The sequence below is a fragment of the Chinchilla lanigera genome, unplaced genomic scaffold (assembly GCF_000276665.1).
Source record: "Chinchilla lanigera isolate Chin_1 unplaced genomic scaffold, ChiLan1.0 scaffold00062, whole genome shotgun sequence".
Taxonomy (NCBI): Eukaryota; Metazoa; Chordata; class Mammalia; order Rodentia; family Chinchillidae; genus Chinchilla; species Chinchilla lanigera.
Window position 1 is genome coordinate 7,566,945 of NW_004955463.1, and position 18,167 is coordinate 7,585,111.

Sequence of the window (18,167 nt, forward strand, 5' to 3'; positions counted from 1 at the left end):
GATTTGGATTTTCTGGGTTCTTTTTATTTCTAAGTATTTCAACATCATCTGTTGAACTAAGATTCCTATTGAGATTTTGATGTGGGTTTTCTTGAATCTGTATATCTGAAGAATCTGTATATCTAAAGATAATTACTATCACTGTCTTATTCTGAAGAAACTGGGGCATGCTGAAGTTAACTAACTTGCCTAAAGTCAGTTTGCTTGTTAACATTAGAACTGAGTTTCAAACCTGGACAGTCTGACATCAAAGATTTTTTATATTGTTTCCTATGTTAATTAGACAACCATTGATGAAGGTCAAGAGAATATTTGTGTTTTTTTTTAATGGATTCCTAGAGAAAGTACAATACCTAGCACATAGTAGGTACTCAAATATTTGTTTGAATGAATGTAATTGTTTAACTGTTTTAACTGTTTTCATTGTTTAACTGTTTTATTCAGTAAATGGAGAAAGACATTCTATATTTTGCCCAAGACCTAGTCTTTATAACAGATATCATCTTAATAACTACTATATCTGCCCAGAATAGAAGTAAACTTAGTGTAGTTAAAGCAAATACTGAATTTTGTATTAGGGATAAAGGAGTGTTTCATGGCTCCTACTGAAAAAAAGTTAGGCAGCCCATAAAAACAGACTGGAACTGGACTTGGAAAATCTAATAGAGCTTTCTTTTAATCTGGAGTCTCCATGTGTCTTTCTCATTTCTTTTCTCTGAGGAGATAAGCATTATTGGTTTTTTTAGTCACACAATAGAGGATGGCTGCTGTACAATTCCCTTTTTTTTTGTATTGTGCCGACTGGTTGTTTCATGATTAGACTTCCAGATTCTAGGAGGGAGACTAAACTGCCTTGACTTTGACACCCTATCTCTGGCCCAGTAAATTTTAGGCAAAAAAGCAAAATACATAGAATAAATATGATTACTGAAGGCTTAACCATGAGAGAACAGGAATTCTAGGTTGTAGTTCTCGGAAAAGGAGTGTGGTGATGGGTAGGATAACATCATGAAAAGTTTTTCGTTTAACTCAAGCGCTGTAGTTTTGGGACTAGACTCCTGGAAATCAAGAGCCTGGCTTTTAATGTCGTCATAGTGCTGAGTACGCTATGCCAGATTGCCACATTTTATTTTCCTGTATTAAAGAGAAGTCAAACACTTAATACATGTGAATATGTAAACACATATATAGCATTCATTTAGTTTTCTTATAAGGGGCATAATGCACCTTTTAAAAATTTATTAGGTATTTTGATTTGAAGTTGTAATTCACTGAGATGATTGTTTTCTTTATTGTGCCTTTTTTTTCTTTGGTGTTCCTATTTTGTTTGTTTTTCATAGAGGCAAATATCGGATTATTTACATAACTCCTGAATTCTGTTCGGGTAACTTGGACCTGCTCCAGCAACTTCAGGCTAATATTGGTAAGTGACAGAATAGTATCTTTATAAATACTTACTGAATTATTACCCTAAAGAGTTAAACCTGTAGCTAGATACTAGATTTAACTTTTGTTAAAGTTTATTTCAGACATCTCCAAGAAATTTCTCTGACGTCCACTTTGTTGCCTCTCCTGTTTTATCTCATACTTTTACCATAGCAATTGGGCTCCTTTGTTATAATTTCCTGTTTGTATATCTGTTTTCTTCAGCTAGGATATAAACTTTTTGAGGGGAAACTGCAACTCTTGTTTATGTTTCCCTAGTATAGTGATTGGTACATAATTGGTTACTTAGATATATCATTGAATAAATATTGAATCTCAGATTTTATGAAATTATAATTTACCATTTTTTCATATTTTGAATGTAAATAGAATTTATGTGTGGTTCTCTCTCCTTGTTGTGCATAAGACTCACCCTTCAGCCTTAGAAAAGTATAGCTAACTGGTCCTCAACCTTAAAAATTCTGATGTAATAGGCTTGGCATCTGTAATTTTTCACAAGTGATTCTCATGTGTAATTAGGGTCGGGAACCACAGTTCCTTTGATACCCATGAATATGTCTGATTATAAACAGACAAATGTCCCGGATTAGGTAATCTAAGTCAGAGCTTATTTTGTAGAAAATATAAATGTAGAATTAGTAAAAAACTAACACTGCTCTACTGGGGATATGTAAAATTTTTTATTTATTGTTTTCTTAGTGGTTTCCTGAGAGTCACACTCATGATTTTGATCACAAATGTTCATATTTTATACCTTCAGTTGAACTAAGTAAACTTAGTTTTTCCAAATTGTGTGAATTTCTTGAATAATTATATATTAAATTATGCCCAGATAGTTTAAATTTTCAACATTGTAACATTTTACTTAATAAATAAATATCAGGAATAAGTGCATATCAGGAAAATATTTAACGATTTTTCCAACAACATAATGAAAATGAACGTCTTTTAGTGTGTGATAAAAGTAAAAAATGAATGAGTGCAGAAATTAACATTTGAATAAATATATTATCTAAATACCTCCTTCAGCTAGTCAACTCCTTTATAGGTATATTTTTGCATTTAATGGAAAATGAATTTGATATGGCTCCTATTAGTTTTCATGAAGTTTCTTTTAAATACTTCACTTTAGATTAAGCCTAACTACCCTAGATATAAATTTCCTGCTTTGATTACAAAAGCTAGGATCTGTGGCCATAGTGCTTTGGGTATATTTTGTTGCATGTTAGTGTTTGTTTTGTTTTTGTGGTGGTATTAAATGAATAGTTAGCTTAAATATTTAAGCTGTTATTTAATACTTTTGATAAGCAGTATCTTAGTTTTCTGAAGTACAACATTTGCTGAAATATAACACCTGTCACTTACAAGTTAAAGGAGGAAAGATTTATTTCAGCTCACAGTTTGTAGAGGTTTCAGTCCATAGTTTGCGGGCTCCAAGGCAGGTTGGCATATCAGAGCACCATGGCAGAAGAGAAATAGTCCATGGCAAGGTAGGCAGGAAGCAGCAAAGCAGCAGGCCTCTTTCCCTTTTATTTCATCCAGATTTGAAGCCTTTTGGGTGTCACCACTGACACCCAGGGTGAGCCTTCCCATTACCCACACCCAGAGTAATGCTAAGCCAATCAGTGTTAACTAAATTACAAATTTAGCTGTAACATTCTTAATCCACATTCATACAACTCTTAATCCGCATTACACACCGTTAATCAAGCTACCTTTGAAAAGCCTGAGGCTTTGTGAGGACATCTAAAATACAAGCTAAAACAAGCACTTATAGCTTGTTATAATCACTTATATTTGTAAATAATGGATGGATTATGAGCACTGGTATCATTATAGCACAATACTTTGGGATTTATGAAAAAATTTTGGGGGGTGACTTAATGTTGAGTAAGAAGGGATAAATGGAAATTACTTTTGAAATAATATTTTCCTTTGGCTTTTGTTTGTAGGAAATTGTAAATCACTTGCAAAAGTTAATGTACTCAGGATGTTATTTTTACAGTAGTCTGACATTTGAGTAATTATACTCATAATTTTTAGATAAATGTTAAATTATTTAAGAACTTTGGATTTATAACTGAGACAGCAAACATACTTTTATATAGACGCTCCTTACTACCATACTTGTAAATGTCTTTTTAGAAATCAGACTTGCATGATGGATATGCTAAATGAAATACTTGTAGGTCTTGCAAAAACGCTTGAACTTGTACATTTAAAGTGAGCATTCTTGACAAAAGCTTGCCTCCTCTGATTTTGGTAAAAATTAAGCTTCTCTAAAAGCTACTCAATCAAATCTGCAACTAATTAAAATAAAGGAGGATCATCATCTTTTTTTAAAGACATGTTTAATTTAAAATCTAGGTGATCTGGTTTCTGAAAAAATAATCATATCAGTTACACTGATGTTTTATCAGCTGCTCAAAAGTGGCTGGAGAATTTTGTTGCTAATGAATTTCTGTGCTTATGGTTAGTAGATTTATTTGCATTCTTTCCCCTCCTTGCTCTCTTAGAACTGTATTGCATGTAGTTTTAATCTTGATGAATTGCTGTTGTTCACTGGCATGTCTATCTCCTCTTGGGTAATTGTGAATTCCTCAATGTCAAGAATTGTATTTTATTAATCTTTTTATTCCTAGAAAAGGGTTTAGGTCATACCTGCCATTTAATAACCATAATGATAATAGTATAATATTTTAAAAATTGAGCTTTTTTTTATGCCAGTGCTAGGTCCTATCTAAGCATTTTATTGGACTGATTGAATTTAATCTTTAGGGTAAAAAAAAAAGTTAGGTACTTTTGTTATCTACATTGTACTTGTGTAGAAAGTGAGATTTGGAAAACTTTGTTTTAGACACAGTAAGTGGTGGAGGCAGGTTCTGCATCCCAGCAGTCTGACTCCAGAGCACATGATTTTAGTCATCCCTCTAGTGGCAGAACGGTATTAATACTCAGGTAAAGGAAAAAATTACTTAGTGTTAAGTATTAATTTGGTATGGAGGACAAAAGCATACTAGACATAACTTTGAAATATCTGAAGACATTTTAATGGATGATTGTACAATAAAACAAAATATCTTCCTTTTACCTACTTTGTACATTATGAGATTTAGTTTTTCTCATTCTATTTTACATTAGATATTGTAGATGTCATCTTGTAATACTGGCATTTCCGAAGGACTTTCTGTAATGTGATATATGATCAGTCATGGACAGTGATGCGCTTAATCTCTGTAGAAATGTGCTGATTCTTTCTGTCTCTTTTGATAGCTGATCTATGAGAGAAGATTGAAGGCATTATTGAAGAGAAATAGAACTGTTTTTTTAAAGACATTGTTGCAGGTGGTTCATAAGAATAGTTTTGAGGAGAAAGTGCTAGTAAGCAGTTTATTTCTCTGAAGAATAATGAACACTGAAAATATATTATTTGAATTAATATGTAAATGTTTTCTTTTTATTCTAATGCCTTTTATATTCATTTGTCTTCCCTCCCCCTATTCCCAGTTACGACTTTCGATGTTATTTTGGTGTTATATACTTATGCTTACATTTTAATATGAACCCCAAAGTGACATACATTTTTTGTTCTTTTTGTAAGCTTTATATATATTCTAAATGAAGAAAACAAAATTGATTTACATGAGTTTTTTCCCTTTTTGAACTTTTTCCATTTATATGTTGTTTAAACAGGTATCACACTGATTGCTGTGGATGAGGCTCATTGTATTTCTGAGTGGGGACATGATTTTAGAAGTTCTTTTAGGACACTGGGCTCCCTAAAGACAGCACTCCCATTGGTAAGCTATGCCAAGTCTAATGCCTGAGGTGACACTTTTAACAGCAGAGCTTCTGGGATTGAGGAATGAACAAAAAAACCAAAGACTTCTCTCTGAAAGGGCAAATGGATGATGCAAGTAGGGGAGGGAGTTTTTAAAACTAATCTTGGCTCCTAAAGTTGTCCTGCAGTTTGTTGAGGAATACTATAAAACAAGGTTGGCAAATCTTTTTTAAAGGACCAAATAATAGCAATAGTAGTCCTGTCTTACTGACAGGTGATACATTTTAAAAGCCCTGGCATATGCCTAAAATTGCATATAGGGTATATGTGCTTTGTTTTTTCCTATACATACATATCTATGATAAATTTTAACTTATAAGTGTAGGTATAGTGGGAGGTTAATAAAAATGCCTTATAATAGAATAGAAAAATACAACAGTATGCTATAATAAAGTTGCCACATCACTTCCCTTGCTCTTTGCGGTCATTATTAAGTAAAAGAAGGGGTATTTGAATACAAGCATTGCTGTACCTTAACTGTTCCTCTGAAAACTGGGATGGGTTACTAATTGGCTAACTGGTGGGTAGCATATACGGTAGTAGGTAGTATATGCAACAGGAATGCTTGCACATCAAAGCAAGCAAGCAAGCTACAAGCAAGCATCAAAAGGATGCTTCATTTTTGGTGGATGGAGCAGATCAAAATAAGATAGTACAAAACATCATCACATTGCTTGGAATAGTGTGTAATTTAAAACTTACATTTACTTCTGGAATTTTCCATTTAATATTTTTGGATCATGGTTAATCACAACTGAAGCCTTAAAAAAGTAAACTGCAGATAAAGTGGGACTAGTACATTATGTCTTTGTTGTGTTTTTCTCTGTTTTTCAAAAACACTCCTTAAAGAGTGTGCATGTGGGGTGTGGTACTGCATGCCTGTAATCCCAGCAACTCCGGAGGCTGAGACAAGATGATCACAAATTTAAGGTCAGCCTAAGGCAATTTATAAGACCTATCTCAAAATTTAAAAAAATAAAGGATTGGGGATGTGATTCAGTGGTAGGTTGTTTGCCTGGTGTGCATGAGCTTCGGGGTTCAATACCCAGTACCACAAAACAAAACAAAATAAAAGAGTTACTATACATTCCTCATTTGTGGACTACAACAGAAGAGGCTGTGGGCCATATTGTCTTGTGGACCGTAATTTCTAGGTTGTTACTCCTGAAGTGTAGTTAGCTAAATGCTCATATGTTCTCAGTGATGTTTCATCCATATGTCCTTTTACTTTAGGACATGGTAAAGCATGGTTACCCCTTCTTGTATCATGTTGGGAACCTAAAAGGGGAGGTATTCTAATGAGATTTTTAAAAAAACTTTTAGTGTTAGAACACCACTTTCTTCCCTGATTATAAAGAATGGTACATTTTTTATATGATTGCTTTATACAAATGGCATATTTTATGGGAATGACTTGAAAAGTCACAATATTTGCAATATTTTATTTTTAAAAATTATAAATTCACAGCAACTTATAAACAAGACAAAACACATGTAGACTTGTTCTAGGTACCTTTCATCTATGTTCCCAAATAATAATGCCTTGCATGACTGTTGAACAGTAACAAATCTAGGAATATGACATTTGTACATTGGCCAATTTATTCATGTTTCACCGTTGTATCAATGTTGTACCTATGTGTATATTTTTCTAAAAGTCTTTTCTCATGTAGATTTGTGTAAATAGCTTTGCAGACTAGGTACAAAACTGTTCTATTACCATAAACTGGAGCTATCCTTCTGTAGACATAGCATAGTTCTCCCCACCTACAAACCTAGCTTCCTCCCAACTAATCTGGTTTCTATCTCTGTAATTCTTTTGTTTTAAAATGTTATAGAAATGGAATCATACAATTTGCCACCTTTTGGCATTATTTTTTTTTTCACTTAACCTAATTCTGTCCAAGTTGTTATATATTTCAGAAGTTCTTATTGTTGTGTGGTATATTATGGACCTGTGTGGTATATTATGGACCTGTTGAATAACTTTCGGTTGTTCACCAGTTTTTGACTGTTATGAATAAAGATACAATTTCATTAAAGAGTTTGAGAAGAATTGGTGCTAAATCTTCTCTAAATTTCTTGTAGAATTCAGCTGTGAATGCATGGGGAACTAGGCTTTTCTTCATTGGCAAGGTTTTTTTTTTATTACATTCTCAGTTTCACTGGCTAATATTGAGTTATTCAGGATTTTTATATCTTCTTCATTCAGCTTAGGTAATTCATAAATATCTAGAAATCTGTCCATTTCCTCTGTGTTTTCCATCCTACTAGAGTAAAGATTTTCAAAGTAGGTTTGATGATCTGAATTTCTACAGGATCTGTAGTGATTTCACCTCTTTCATTCCTTATTGCATGTATTATAGTTTTTTCTTTTCTTTTTTTGATAAGGTTGGCTAGAGGTTTATCTATTTTACTTATTCTTTCAAAGAACCAACTTTTCGATTCATTAATTTTTTTGTATATGGAACAACCATTGGTAAATTCCTACCATCTTATCTAGTGAAACCCTGTATTATCCCTAATATTTATCTAATAATTTTTTCTTTATTCTCTTTAATGGTTTGGATAATCTTCCATTCTTACATCTGGTAATCTGAGCAATGTAGTTGAAGATAACAATATGTAATATAACAACCACTGTCAATTCCTATCATTTTGTTTTGAAACCCTGTATCACTTTTAGTATACTTGCTTTGTTTTGTTTATGTTTGCGATGTTGGTATGCTGCTATTGTTATTTTTTCTTGTTTTACTACTCTCTTTAAAATAAAAAAAAAATAAAGAATAAACATACAATGAACATTTGCATCTTCTCAAAAGTCAATGGTTAAACAACCTGTAAACTTTTTTTTTATTTGCACATGTTATCAGTACATCTAGTTTACAGTCATTTTGGGGAGTGGGTACCTGTACATAATACAGTTTGATTCTTTTTCTAATCCCTTTCCTCTTCTTCCCCGCCTCCCTCCCTCCTTCTCTAAATCTCCTTTCCCCATTTTTGTCCTTGTTGATATTATTAATCTTATCTCATATTTCTGACATCAAATGTTTATGTTCATGAGGTTGTTAGGTTCTTGTACATGGCAATATCTTAATTCTACTTATTTCTTCTTCCCTTCTCCCTCTCCTCTCACCCTTGGTCTCCTGGAGCCCTTTTCATTTGCAAGAGATCTGTGCCCTTGTCTCCTGTCCATCCTTTATTTTGTGCTCTTTGTTCCCTGTGAACTTTTTATTTCCCTGAGATAAATGCCCAGAGTACAGTTGCTGGGTCTTGTGGTAAGCCAGTTAATTTATTCATTTGTTTGTTCATCCATCTGTCCCACCTTTGTTCCCTTCCTTTTCTACCTCTGTTCCTTCTTTTGTTCCATCCTTCCTCTGCCTCCCTTCCAACCTCCTTCCCTTTCTGTGTTTTGCAGTGCTAAATGTGTTGAACCTAGGGCTAAATGTGTAGTGTGTTCAACCTAGGGCTTTAGACATGGCAAGTTTTGTTTTTTAAGGAACTGCCATACTGTTTTCCAGAGCAGCTGTAAAATTTCATCCTAGCCATGGTTTGGTCTCACAACTATTTTTAATTTTAGCCATTTTGATAAGTGTAGTTTTGATTTGCAGCTCTCTAATAACCAATGAAGTTGAACATATTTTCTTGTATTAATTTGCCTTTTAGTAAATTGCTTGATTTAATTGAATTGATTGTTTAAATATTTTTTCTGTCAAGTATTAAAAAATATAGATATGAGTCTTTGGTTAGATATGTAGTTTCCAAATATTTCCTCCTAGTGTTTACTTGTCATTTCAGCATTTTTAGAGTGACTTTCTCATTAAGCAAACATCTTAAATTTTGATAAAATCCAATTTATCAGTTTTTTTCTTTATGAATTGTGCTCCCTTAGTCTAATGGTAGTGAACGTATGGCAAGCATGGCTTGCAGCAGGCTGTTTGATCATTGAAAGCTCTAGAAGCTTTCACGATCTTAGTGCTAGATCTTAAAGACGTTCTATTTTTTCCTAAAATTTTTGGTTTTACATTTAGATCTGTGATCAGTTTTGAGTTTCGTTTTGTATGAGGCTTAGGTCAGAGTTCATTGTTTTACCTATAGATGTCCAGTTGCTCTGGACCATTTGTTGAAAAGGTCATCCTTCCTTGAATCGCTTTTGCCCCTTTGTTGATGATCAGTCATTTGAACATATTGATATGGGCCTGATTCTGGATTCGTTAATCTATTGTATTAATTTCGAGTGAATAAACAGAGTTGGCTTATGTTTAGATGTCCCTGGTAGTAGTACCTTGGGAACCCAAGATTTCACAGCTGAATGAGTAAACTAAGAAAGCATGTAGAAGTTTTGGTAGATTTCTAATTATATTTCATTGCTCACTAAACTTGCTTATTGATGGCAAATTGAGAGCCATCTTAAATATACTGTCTTTTTGGTAGTTTTTCTCATAAACAATTTTGTTGGAACAGATACTAAACAAGCGAAACAGATCAGCAGGAACAAAAATGTACCATTTAGCAAGTATAAATTGAGGGAGACTCAAACTCCTGTGGATTGAACTCTGTGTTCCTGGCACTGGGTGCCTCCTAACAGCTCAACAAAGTGGTTGTTAATGTTTTCTTAACTTTTCCCTGTAAAGTTCTTTACTTGTCATAGGACAGCACACTCTTGTGGCTCTCTTTCTTCCTCACTATTTCCTTATTCTTAGTCTCCTCTGTTTCCATCTGATTTCTTGGCATTTTATTGTTGACGTGTCTGAAATCTTAGTCCCTGGGCCTATTCTCTTTCCTATGCTTTTACTCCCTTGGTCATCTCATCTGACAGACAGTTGTAAATATCATCTATGTGCTGAGAGCCTTAAATTTATGTCCTCTTCTTGGGGCTATAGCAGCAGTGTGTAAGTCATTCAGTTCTCTGCCTCCTTGTCAGCATTTGGTATTATCATTTTTTCGTTTTAGCCATTCTATAGAATATATAGCATATTTTTAGACTGTGTATGCACATATGTAAATATATACTTATTTAAACATGTATTTAAACACATAAGCACACACATACATAACATATATATAATTGCCTACTCAAGATTTTTCTACTTAGATGCTTAATAGAAGTCTCAAACTTAACCTATCCCAAGTGACTTCCTGAGAATCTCCCTATTCAAGATCTGTGCTTTCCTAAAATCTCTCCCATCTTGTTTAACAGCAACTCCATTCTTTTGGTGTTCAGGTCAAAACTTTTGGAATTTTATTCAAATCTTCTCTTTTTCCTAACTTTCCACCATATATTTAAGCAGTAAGGAAACCAGGCATGTTGGTGCATTCCTGTTATTTCAGCACTCCGGAGGCAGAGGCAGGAGGATCCCAAGTTTAAGGCCAGTCTGGGCTGGAGAGTGAGTCCACGACCAACCTGGACTTATAGCAAGGTATAATAGTATAATATACTTGCTATAATACTTATAGCAAGTATACATATAGCAAGGCCCTGTCTGAAAAAAATAACCAAAGAAACAAAAATAATCAGAAAGTAAATCTTGTGAGGTCTTCAGACTATCTATAGGATCTAATCTCTTGATTCCTGCCAATTTTAAGCCTTGATCTTTCACCTCTGTTACTACAATAACCTCCTGCTTTCACTCTTCTCTCTAATCTCTTTAAATACAGCATCCAGTGATACATCAAGAGTGCTGGATGTACCTTAATGGTGCAGTGCCTCCCTGGCAAGTATGAGGACCTGAGTTCAATCCCTGTACCAAAACAAAACAAAAACAAAAAACAAAAACAAAAAAACCCGCCTGAATCCAGAATGGTACATTAGATCCTGTCTTTCACTCATGATGCTGTAGTGGTAGCATGCCTTTTCCTCTGAATGGAGGCACATGTTGACATTATGCCTTACTGAGTCTTCCATGATCTACTCCTCCAGTTTCTCTTTCACCTTGTCCTCTCCCACTTGTCTTGACATTCACTGTGCTCCAGCCTCCCTGCCGTCATTAGGCTTTAGGCTTGCAGTCATGCTCTGCTGTTTCCTCTCCCTGAATATTTTTCACACAGGTAATTGGGTAGTATGCCCCTTACTTCTGTTAGGTCCTCACTAATACACATTATTGCTTTCTCATTCAGGCCTTGCAGACTACTATATTTAAAATATCAAATTAATCCTATCAATGTTAAACATTCTTCAAATACTTTTGTTTTTTAAAATGGCACACATCTGTTTAACTTACTGTATTGTATTTTGTCTTTTGTTTATGAATCTTTACTAGCATGTTCTTTGTGGAGAAGGATTTTTGATTGGTTTGTTTTTAAAGTCTGGAATAGTACCTGGCTCAATAAGTTGTTATCATTTTGTTATCTATCTGTTGATAGACATACAGGCCACTTCCAAAATTTAGGTTATTATGAGGTATGCTATGATAAACATAGGATATGAATGTATCACTCTAATATGCTGTCTTTAACTCTTTCAGGAAGATACCTAGGAGAATAGCTGGGTCAAATGGAATTTCTGTATTTGTTTTTTTCTTTTGAGACATTGCCATACTGATTTCTGTAATGGTTATTCTAGTTTACATTCCAGCCAACATAGTAGGAGAGTTCCTTTTTCCTTGCAGCCTCACCAGTATTTATTATTTGATTTCTTGATGATAGCTATTCTTTCTGGAGTAGGATAGAATCTCAGTTTTGTTTCAGTTTGAATTTCTCTAATGGCCAAAGATGTTGAACATGTCTTCTTGTTTGAGAAGTTTCTGTTCATTTCTTTTTAAAAAATTAATTAATTTATTCATTTTGGGCTTTTTGGACACAGAGTTTTGCTATATAGTTCAGGCTGGCCTTGAACTCAATGTGTAGCCCAGGCTGGCCTTGAATTCATGACAGTCCTTCTGCCTCCAACTCCCAAGAGCTGGGATTATAGGTGTGCACCATGATGTCCAGTTTTATTCATTTCAGTTGCCCATTTTTTTTGATTGGATCTAGTTTTTTAAAATTCTTTATATAATCTAGATATTAGTCCTCTATCCACGGGGTAGCTTGGAAAATTTTTTTTCCTGTGTATAGTTTATCTCTTCACTCTATTGGTGAAACTTTTTAATTAGATATAGTTTCCTTTGTTGAGTCTTAATGTTATTTCTTGTGCAAGTGGGGTTTGTTCAGAAAGTCCTTAACCTATATCTTCAAGAGTTTAACCTATTTTATCTTCCAGCAAATTGTGTTTCTGTTTTGATTTTTAGGTCTTTGATGCATGTTGATTTTGTTTTGGTACATGGTGAGATAGATGGGTCTAAATTTAAATCTTCTGCATGTGGTTAGCCAGTTTTCTCAGCACCATTTGCTAAAGAGGCTGCCTTTCCTCCAGTATATGTTTTTGGCCCCTTTATCAAAGATCAGATGTTTGAATGTGCCTGAGGTTGTTTCTGCATCCTATATTCTATTCCATTGATCCATGTATGTATTTCTTGTGCCAATATCATGCTATTTTATCACTATATGCTGCAATCCAGGATTGTGATTCCTCTTGCTTTGCTCCTATTCCCAGGATTGTTCTTTGCTATTCTGGGTCTCTTCTGGTCCCATATGAATTTTAGAATTCCTTTCTCCAGTTCTGTAAGAACTGTAAGAACTAGAGAACTTTTGATTGGATTAAATCTGTATATCAGTTTTGGAGGTATGTTCATTTTGGCAATATTGGTTCTGCCAGTTGAAGAACAGGGAATATCTTTCCATTTTTCTATGTCCTCTCTGATCTCCTTTGAAAGAGTACTGTAGTTTTATTACACATGTCTTTCATTTCCTTGGTTAGGTTAATTCCTAAGTAATTTTACTTGAAGCTATTATAAATGATATTATTTTCCTAATTTCTCTTTCAGGGTTCATTATTGGTGTACAGGAATTGGTTACTGGTTTTTTTGTGTGTGTTGATTTTGTTTTCTATTACATGATTGAGTTTGTTTTCTAGATCTAGGATTCTTTTGGTGGATTTTTTTTGAGTATTCTATGTTAAGGATCATTGTTGTTTGTAAATAAGGGTAATTTCACTTTTTCCTTTCCTATATGTACCCTATTTCTTTCTTTCTCTTGTCTGATTGCTGTAGCTAAAGTTTTGAGTCTTATATTGAATGTGAATGGTGATAGTGGATGTTCTTATCTAGCTTTCAGTTTTTCCCCACTTAATACAGTGTTGGTAGTAGATTTGTAATGAATGGCATTTGTCAGATTGAGGTAAAGTCCTTTTATACCTATTTTCTTTATTTAAATCAAGAATGGATAATGGATTTTATCAAAGGCTTTTTCTGCATCTGTTGAGATGATCATGTAATTTTGGGCCTTCTGTTTATGTGATATTTCTTGATTTATGTATGTTGAACCATCTTTGCATCCCTGAGATGAAGCCTACTTGGTCATGATATATGACTTTTTGATTTGTTGCATTTTGTTTGCCAGAATCTTATTGAAGATTTTATATCTATGTTCATTAAATGATTGGCTTGTAGCCTTTTTCATTTGGGTCTGTATCTGCTTTTGGAATCAAGGTAATGCTAGCTTCCAGGAATGAGTTTGGCAATACTCCTTACCTTTGGATTTCCTTAGAAAGTGTGAGGTATATTGGCATTAGATCATCCCCAAAGTTGTGGTAGAATTCAGTGACAAATCCATTGGGTCCTGAACTTTTTTTAGTAGGTTTTGCTTTGCTGCCTCAATATCATTCTCTGTTATTTGACTGCTCAGTGTTTTTATATCTTCTTGGTTCAGTTTTGGTGATTCATGTGTACCTAGGAATCGATCCACTTCTTCCAGATGCTCCAAGTTTTAGGCTACAGGTTTTTGAAGTAGTTATGAATAATTTTCTGGATTGTGATGGTGTCTGTCATGATTTAGATTTTTTCATTTATAATTGGCATTAGTATGAGTTTTACTTTTTTTTGGTAAGTTTGGCTAAAGGTTTGTTTATTTTGTTTCTTCTTTTGAAGAACCAGCTCTTTGATTCATCAATTTTATTTTTTTTAGTCTGAATTTCATCTCTGATCTTCATAATTTTCTTCTTTGTACAAGCTTTGGGTTTAGATTGTTTTTGTTTTTCTAGGACCTTAAGGTACATCATTATGTTATTTATTTGGGTTTGCTCTATATTTGTGATTTGTGTATTCACAAGTATAAATGTTCTCTTAGGACTACTTTCATTGTGTCCCATAGTTTCTGTTGTATTGTACTAGTATCATTTAATTGTAGAAATGTCTAATTTCTTCCTTGACTTCTTATGTGACCCATTGATTACTAAGGAGTGTACTGTTTAATCTCCATGTGTTTGCATAATTTCTGTGATCTCTTTTGCCATTGATTTCTCATTCATTGCACCATGTTTTGATAGTATGCGTGAAGTAATTTTGATTCTTTTGTACATACTTAAGCGTGCAGTATGAGCTGGTATGCAGTCTGTTTTTAAGAAAGTTCCATGTGGTACTGAGAAGAATGTACATTTTGTTGGGTGGAAGTCTAGATATATATTATGTTCATGTTTTCAATGGTGTGGTTTAACGCTGTTTTTTTTTTTTGTTGTTGATTTTTGTCTGGTTGTTCTGTTTCTTTGTAATAGTGTTGTATGGAGGTACTCCACTATAATTGTGTTAATGTATATATAATCTTTTGTATACCATAGTGTTGATTTTATGAAGTTGGGTGAAGTTGGTGCATATATATTTATAATTATCTCTTCCAGTTGAATTGGTTCCTTAACCAGTGTGTAGTGACCTTCTGTGCCTCTTCTCATCAATTTTACCTTGTCTGAATATAGGATAGCTATTCCTGCTTGCTCTAAGTCTCCTATTGCATAGAATACTGTTTTTCATCCTTGATGTTTAGAGGATTTTTTTTTTTTTTTGTCTTTTTTTTGAGACAAGGTTTTACTGTGTAGTTCAGGCTGGCCTCAAACTTACAGCAGTCCTCCTGCTTTAGCCTCTCAAGTGGTGGAATTACAGGCATGCACTACCATGCCTGGCATTAATGTTTAGTTTGTGAATTTCCTTTTGTGTTAAATGTGTTTCTTATATGCAGCATATCACCGAGTTTTGTGTTTTGACCCAATCTGTCAGTCTGTGTCTTTTGTTTGGGGAATTGAGGTCATTCACATTGAGTGTTACTACTAAAAGGTATCGACTCATTCCTGTCATTGTGTTGTTTTTCTGTTGCTTATTCCTTTTATTTTTCTCTTAATTGCTCTCCCTGTTTGATGTATTCATTCCATTAGTGTTTTTGGCTTCATTGGTTCATTATCTGTCCAAGATATCCTTGAGTTTTTTGGAACGCTTGTTGGTGATTATGAATTTCTGAAGGTTCTCCTGGCCTGTAAGGTTTGGTTGAAAAGTCTACTGAGGTTCTAATGGTTTTGTCTTTATGAATGATTTGTTGCTTTTCTCTAAGAGCTTTTATGATACTGTTCCTATGTGGGACTTCTGGGATTTCAACTACAGTGTGTTACAGAGTTCTTTTCTGTTTTTAATATGTGACTTATAGATTATTAAAAAATAAAGCATAATATGGCTCATCCTTTTGTCAAAAAGATATAATAAATGTTACAACAATAAATGCAGAGGTAGATACCTAATGAGTAGGTTTAATTTAATCAGATAAGGTCAATTGCATTTAGGAACTTTATGGATTTCATGTTTTATTTAAATGATTTTTGATTTTTAAAAAGTAAATATTGGCTGGAAATGTAGTTTAGTAGTAGAGCACTTAACCTATCATGGGCAGGTCCCTGAGTTTAATCCTCAATAATGAAAAAAAAAAAGATTATATTCAGAAGTCTGAAATACAAGATTTTTTTTGTTTTCTTTTTTAAAGAGTAATATTAAAGTTGTATTTTTGACAGCTTGCCTCCTGTAGTTATAACAAATTCTTTGTAAGAAGGCAGTAGAAATGCTTGGAATTAATGAGTTCTTTTTTTTTTATTTTACTCAGGTTCCAATAGTTGCACTCACTGCTACTGCAAGTTCTTCAATCCAGGAAGATATTATACGTTGCTTAAAACTCAACAATCCTCAGATTACCTGTACTAGTTTTGATCGGCCAAATCTGTATTTAGAAGTGGGACGAAAAACAGGGAATATTTTTCAAGATCTACAGCCATTTCTTGTCAGAAAAACAAAGTAAGAATTTTGGTAACTATTTCCTTCTTTTTCAGAAACTTTTCATTTTATTTTTCCAAATTCCTTCCATCAGCTGGGCATGGTGGTGTATGCTTATAATCTTAGCACTCAGAAGGCTGAGGCAGGAGGATTGCAGCAAGTTTAAGGCTTGCTTAATGTACACAGCAGGACCCTGTCTCAAAAAACCCCAAAACCCCCATTTATTTTCTTTAAATTTAAATTTCAGAATTCTGTCTTTTAAATACATGTTCAACATATTTCAGAATTCTGTCTTGCTGTGGTTCAAGTATACTATTACACAATTTAGTGACTGAAGAGGAGTGCATTTTTGAAGGATGGAAGCAATTCTTCTATTTTTATATGCTATACTGTTCCTTTTAATGATTGATAAGTAAACATAAAAGGAGTCTTTCCTCTGAATCATATCTGGTTTGCTAATTACATGAATAACTTTAATGTGAGAGATTTTAAAAAGGTCATCCTGTAAACAAGTTGGAGCCTATGTCATGTTCCAGGGGCTGTCCTAGACATTTTATATGTGAGCTGGTTTAATCCTTATAACTCCTCAGTAAGCTACCTATTTTTTTTCCATTTTACTAATGAAGAATCTTGTCACTAGATCTTTTGTCTATTTTGTGAAAAATGCATGTATGCATATTCTAAGAACATTTACTAAGCCTCATTCTCTTCTCTCTCTGCTCACTGTGGGGTTTATAGTATTGTCATGTGATGAAATGTATTTTTTAATCAAGATACATTAAAATAGTGTTTCTCTTACCGTTACAAACACAAAACAAAGCCAGGCACAGAATTTTAAGAATATGTGGTGTATTCTTTAGAAGGGATAAAAATAAGAGAAGATGGATCCTAGATTAAGGAATCCCTATAGTTATTTTTGATAACCTTTTAGAATAATTTCAGTGTAGGACTTGCTATGGGCTTAGTTGCCCTATGTTTATAATAAAAGCAGAACACAGTGAATGTATTCCATGAGTTCTGGCTGCCCTGTGCTTGAGTTTCCTTTCATCCTAATTAGAAAATGTTCTCTTGAGAAGGTTGTTTGGTCTGGGTTAGAAGTCTCCAGTTAGATCATTATCTAACCTGTAATCTTTGATTGTCTTCTGTCTGTATTGTTCTCAATTTCTGTTTCTTTCTCCTTATAATGACTCTCTTATTTAGAAATAGTTTACCTTTCCTGTTTTTGTGACATTTTGTTTTCCTATTTTTTCTGATACTGTTAGCCTTATAATATGGAGATATTTCCTTCTCAGTATTTTTATGTTAATTTTCCAAGTGACGTGGAGTCTCTAAAGGTGTTGGAGCTTAACCAATTGATTTCTACATTTCACTCTCCATAACGTTGTAGACTTTTATGCAGATAAACATATCATTTTATATACTTTTTTCTTTTAGTCTTTTATTTAGAAAGTAGAAAGAGAATCCAGATGTGGTGGTCTAGGTCTGTGATTCCAGTACTTTTGGGAGGGTAAGGTGTGAGGATCTCAGGTTCAAGTCCCACCTGGGGAACTCAGAAAACCCCGTCACAAACAAACAAACAAACTCCACCAAAAAGCAATGGGCTGGGGATGTAGCTGAATGCACAGGCTCTGGACGCAATACTAAAAGAAACAAAGTAACCAGAAACAAAAACCAAAAAAGCAAGAAAGCAAGAGAGAAAGAGAAAGAGAAAAAGATAGAGAGAGAGAGAGAGAGAGAGAGAGAGAGAGAGAGAGAGAGAGAGA

At 33.9% G+C, this 18,167-nt stretch overlaps 1 protein-coding gene across 5 annotated transcripts in view; it reads left to right on the forward strand.

Annotated features, from left to right (window-relative positions):
* The window catches only part of Wrn (Werner syndrome, RecQ helicase-like), a 138,290-nt gene that overhangs the window by 71,702 nt on the left and 48,421 nt on the right, over positions 1-18,167 (forward strand). For all 5 annotated transcript variants that reach the window (XM_005398390.2, XM_005398387.2, XM_005398388.2 and 2 more), the window contains 3 exons: positions 1,341-1,423; positions 5,140-5,246; positions 16,238-16,425. In XM_005398390.2, coding sequence (XP_005398447.1) covers positions 1,341-1,423; positions 5,140-5,246; positions 16,238-16,425 — 378 coding nt within the window. The remainder of the gene's footprint in view (positions 1-1,340; positions 1,424-5,139; positions 5,247-16,237; positions 16,426-18,167) is intronic.